The sequence below is a fragment of the Cyprinodon variegatus genome, unplaced genomic scaffold (assembly GCF_000732505.1).
Source record: "Cyprinodon variegatus isolate N-32 unplaced genomic scaffold, C_variegatus-1.0 Scaffold314, whole genome shotgun sequence".
NCBI lineage: Eukaryota > Metazoa > Chordata > Actinopteri > Cyprinodontiformes > Cyprinodontidae > Cyprinodon > Cyprinodon variegatus.
The window spans coordinates 762295-768051 of NW_015150767.1; the positions used below are offsets into that span (position 1 = coordinate 762295).

A 5757-nucleotide genomic window follows, 5' to 3' on the forward strand; every position below is an offset into this window, starting at 1 on the left:
CTTACAGACACAGGAAAAAAATTACAGGAGTTGAGATTTGTCACACTGCTAAGCAGAATCATCACTGGAAATCGTGTGGCACAGTAGGGAAGCTAGTAATTTTATGAAAGTCTGAAATTTTAATGATTATAGAGGCTGACTGTAAGGAGATGATACAGTCTGCTCATGTTATCATTGTTATCTGAGAACAGAGCCAGAACTGAAGCGTACTGAGCCCTACTGATGAACTAGTACCAGTTTAGCGCAGTTGGTTGTGTCTGGCACGGTCCGGTGTGTAGGTCGTGCCATTTACACTGAAGAGTTATCTTGGTTACCGTACTCGTACCGATCTCAGCACAGTTTCAAAAGGGTAGTGTAAATCAGGCTATAGAGCACCATAAAAGAGTTATGTTTAGGAGCGAAACAGGACTAAACACTGAAAAACCAATATAATGAAAATTTTATTAACCACTAGGTCAGATGAAATTACTAAGACAAGAAAAAACCAGGAGAAAAAATGTAGATTTTCCCCAGTATTTGTTTTTTTAAAGCTAATATGAACTCAATGTATACTCCTCAAGACAAACTTTGCTTCTTAAACACAAGAATGCACACTAAACTGTGATATTATTGCCTCATTGGTTATGTTCTTTGAACATGATAGGCTGTGGCAAAAACAGGGTTTGGAGTTAATACTAGATCCTAAAAAGTCAAAAGAGTCAAGCCTTTCCGGTGATGTCAAAATTGTGGAAATTGAAAAAGGATTAAAGAAGATATGATAATTTGAATGTTAACACTGTTCACAGCATTTAAACTAAAAAAACTAAAACTAAAATCAGAGTTTTCTAATGCCCCATTTTTAATAGCCGATCCGTGCCAAGTTTGGACAGAACTTGGATCAGTTAACGGGGCTGAGCTTGGTTCTTACCACCATTTACACGTCATCCTAGCACGGTTCCTCACCTCCTATCAGCCGTCGACCATATTACAGCTCTCAATGCGGGGAATAACGCAACAAAAATGGCGGCGCCTATAACATACAGGAACTTATGTGCCTGGATAGGATCCTCCACTCAAATTTCAATGAGAATCTCAGTCTCTGTGTCATCCCAAGTCCCACCACACTCTTTTGATGCCATTCATTGTTAGGAAGCTGAGAAGAAGTTGGTGTCGTCAGCAAGTGAAAACTTCTTTGAATTGCAAAGCCTCAAAATGAGTCAGCTGACTCTAAATAGAAAATGAGATGGTCTGCTCATGAGCTCTTTGTTATCAGAGAACCGAGCCTCAACTGAACTGCGCCGAGCTCTACTGTTGAACTGCTCAGCTGCATTCCATTTACACTCAATAGTTATCTTAGTCACTGTTTCAAAAGGGTAATGTAAATAGGGCTTTAAATTCGCTCTGCGCCCACCCGAGTGGTAACAATAGCTGTTAATTCAAACACTTTAGCATAGTTTATTTGTACCCTGTAGTACCTGTCAAGGCTACATGTCAACAAACTGTACCATTTTTCTACAAATTTACAGTACTTTAACAGTAACACTCAACCCCAAAACATTAAGTGAAAACTTAAAATCTTGATATTTGTAAGACAATTAAATGTCAACTGGTTAAGTTGTTCTATCTCTGAATATTTTTTGTCTTATCAAGTTGCAGTTTAGATGCATGAAAAAAGAACATGTTGATTCAATTTGGAATTTTTTTCAGCTATCAGGGATTGAGTAGGAGGGAGAATATGAGAGAAGACAGAGGAGGTGATCTACAAGACGATGGTCAGACTTTATCTATACCCATCAATTGTTACGTACAGTATAGAGGGCTTTATTCAAACAGCTTCATTCTAACACATATAGTATAAATCCTAGTTATGCAGTCCACTCTACAATGTTGCATTTTACTCATTATACTTTATTTGTTTATCAGGATTTGTTCATTCTTTAATCTTATAACAAACTCCCTCATGTATTCATCTCTCTTTTTTTTTTTTTTTTTGTTACTCGTCCTACTTCTTCCCAGGTCAATATAAATGAGGTAAGTGAAGCTTTGTGCCAGCAGAGACCTGTAGATGGATGGCTGTTGCAGTAGCTTATCTTCCAACACATTTCCGGGGACAAACTCGTAACAGATGCCATTCTGGAAGCTGCAGTAGATCTCGGGGCCGCAGCCATGGGCGTGGAACACCTGGAACATCTCTACCTCTCGATCGCGATTCACATAAAGTTCTGTCATTCTGCCGTAAAGACGGACAAGAACACAACCAGAGTCCTGGAGGTTGCCAACGTAGCAGCCAATCAGCTGGTTAGTGATGCCTTCTGTGAATGTCTGTGGGGAAATAAAGTTCACCATATCAGAATAGAAGTTCCCAAGGAAAATTTAAGATACCAAGTATTACAATAAGTAAGATAGGGTGTCGTTTAAAAAATGATTGAAATTGAATTGCTGTACTACACCCACACCAGCTGCTATATATGTTATATGTGAATGTTTTCTAAAGGCAGTGGGGAACCAGATTAAAGTACAAAAAAAAAATGCAAAAATTTGTTTTATTTCTTTAATAAAACAACCAAAAATAAGTACCTGTCAAAATGTGCAGAGGAGCCCTATATATGCCTGTTAGTCAGGCTTTATTTCTAGCTCCAAAATGTCAAAATGGACTTCCTGAATGGAATCTACTGTGGCTCAGTAAATAATCAAATTGTGTCAGCCACTATGACCTTTGCTGAATCACAAATGAGTGAGAAAATTTGTCTAAATTGCACACAGTTATATTGGCTCCACATTTTGTCCCTATAGACATGCATCACACTTCAGGGGCCTATTATATACAGTAGAACAATGACAAACTAATCTAAAGCCTATCATTTCACTCATATGTTAGTCATTTACTGTATATATTACTGAACCAGAGTTTAATAAACATCTTTGTAATTTCTATTAAACAATGTCAGTCCACTACACAATTTTTTACTAGTTCGTCAACTAATATGTGTTTTGTTAAAGATTAAGATCAAATATCTATCATATTATTCTGGATACACAATGCTGCTGCAGTCTTACTTGGGAACATTAGAAGAATTACATTTTACAACAAATCCTTTAACATAACTGTCTATAGAGTAAAAATCCAATATGAAAAAACAAAACGCAACATAATTTGTAACAAAAAATATAACCTGAAATTTGTAGCCAAAACCAGAGAATCAGAGACATTAAATATATATATTTTTTGCTCTTCATCTACTTTTCCTTGGCTGAAAAAGGAGGATGGTGTTTATTTTAAATGATACGCAGATGATAGCCACATTTATGTTCCACTAAGCAAGAAAGATGGAAACGTTATGCTGTTATAATTGCCCTTAATTTCTTAAAATGTAATAAGATAAATGCTACATTCATTCCGCATGCGACTGGAGCAGCAAAAGCAGCTGGTCTACATGCAAAGTCAATGGTTGAAGCGCATCAAGGCTCGTGTTCCGAGCAGCAGGAGCAGCGCATCTTGACGCATCTGAGCAGCTGCAGAAGCGCCTCATGAGCTGCTGAATATCTGATGCGCGTGACGCGCTTCACCAGCAGCAGCTGCTTGAGTTGGAAAAATGTATCTTTTGCTACTTGACATGCCACATTAACCAATCAGAGAAGCTGATCTGGGAGCTGGCAGGGAAACAGACACATTACTGCTGATGCAGATCGCCATGATCATGCCTCTGAAACGCCTAAATTGGCTTAAAATGACAAAACCTACTGACAAAATATGTACGCATTTATTATTTTGGTGACTGCAGTTTGGATTACGTACATGAAAAACGCTAACATCTCCTTCCAGCCACCATGAACAGTAGTGGAAAACCCCAAGAGGCGACAGGGCCAGAGGCAGCTGTTGCTAGGTATTTCCAGTGACAGAGCAGCGCCGGTGTACGGGGGTTTTGTGCTGGTCCGACAGTGAAATAATATCTGAAGGCAGGGTCATGATCTTGAACTGACCGCACAGATGATATTTTGAGTTGGACTTTTTTCCTTAAAAACATATATAAAAATACTTTTTACCCACTTATAACCAAATATAGCAAAGCCACTCTCTGCCATTGAACACAGGACCAGCAGAAGCATCACCTGAAGCAGCAGGTGCTTTTTTGCTGCTCAAAGTTAGGTGTGAACGTAGTATACTGTAAGACTTAATTTAGTGAATTTTAGGATTAAAGTTACATAACCCTTTACAGGAAGTCAGTTACTACTAACCTTTGTGTCAGAATGGATGCTGACCCAAAAATTCGACATCCTGGTTATAGCTAGTGTTGCACCGATACCGATACCAGTACCGGCCAGGCCCCAATCCAGCACTAAAATGCCGGTATCGGCGATTGCCAGCAAATGAGGCTCTGATACCATTTTGAAAGCCAAAAGTTTATTCAACTATTGTCAGCCATTCCAGGTTGGAAATAAAAAGTTTTGCTTGATACAGTTTCTATTAGTCTTTTTTCCTGCTTCACAAAGGTAGGCAGCAGCTTGACAAAGCCATGATGGCAATTATTTTACCTCCAAATAGTATGAAGTTCTTCATATATACACACATACATCAATTTCAAACAGCCAGCTATCGTTATGGTAACGGTGCCAAAAAAGTTTCTTTCATTTAAGTTAATTAGCCAAAAATAGAACCCCTTCTCACTAGAGAAAATTCAGAGACACTAACCCATGCCTTTGTTATACCCAGCTGAATACTTCAATGCACTTTATGTAGGGGTTAGTTTCACAAACATTGCTCAACTCCAAAGAGTGCATAATGCTACAGCACATCTTTTATCTGGCACTAGTAAGCATTAACACATTACGCCCATTTTAGCCTCCTTACAGTGGCTACCTGAACATTTTAGGATCCACTTTTAGGTCTCTTCATGGTCTAAATTCTTATCTTTCTGAGCTGTTGCACATCCATGCACCCCCTCATTTATTCAAGTTAGCTGATCAGCTGATTCTCCGGGTGTCTAAAAAATCAAAAGGAAACTTACCGGGGATTGCGTTTTTTTAATGGAAGCTCCAAAAATGTGGAACGACCTTCCTTTGCGTATTAAACAGTCTACCCCTCTGTCTGATTTTAAAGCACTCCTTAGGACTTATGTATTTGCCCTGGCTTGTTTATCTAAACCTGTGCTGTGAAGCATAGATAAAATTTTGATTTCAGAAGTGGGACGGACGCAAGCATTTTTTAATATAACTAACTTCAGTGTTTTGACAATCCAACCACAGACCTGATTCAGTGGGACATCAGATGTTTGTAAAGTGAGTGTTGGGATGTGGAGATGTACCACCTTTCTCCAGCAGAGTGCGCTGTGGGTCTCCTGGGCTGGAGCCCTCCAGCACACCTGACGCTCATCAACCCATCAGGAGACCTACCTACATAAGCAGCAACCAGACCTTCATTCGAAGCCGCAGTGTTGACCAAGTTTGGTTAGCGAACCTGAGCCTCTGTTACCTGAAAGAATCTTAGTTGTCTCTTGAGAGAAACCTGATTCTAATCTGCCTCTGGCTTTTGCTCACAGGAAACCCGTCTCAAGTCTGAAGCTCTGGATGAGCTTTAACCTGCCTGCCAGCCCTAGTGAGCCAAACCTGAAGATTTCAATCTGGATTCCTCCTGCTGCTCTCAGGGAAGAGCTGGAATCTCTAATCAAGGTCTGCCATTCATTAGTCAGAAGTTAGACGCTAGACGCTGCTGCTGCTGCTAAGCACTCTGCTGCACCAACAGTCTCTGGACCCAACCGGTTCCCTCTCTCACAAGGAAGC

General features: G+C 39.7%; 1 protein-coding gene across 1 annotated transcript in view; it reads right to left on the reverse strand.

Moving 5' to 3' along the window:
* The window catches only part of LOC107090886 (ethanolamine kinase 1-like), a 49025-nt gene that overhangs the window by 36459 nt on the left and 6809 nt on the right, over positions 1–5757 (reverse strand). Inside the window, exon 2 of the mRNA XM_015384496.1 lies at positions 2039–2301. Within this exon, the coding sequence (XP_015239982.1) occupies positions 2039–2301 (263 nt within the window). The remainder of the gene's footprint in view (positions 1–2038; positions 2302–5757) is intronic.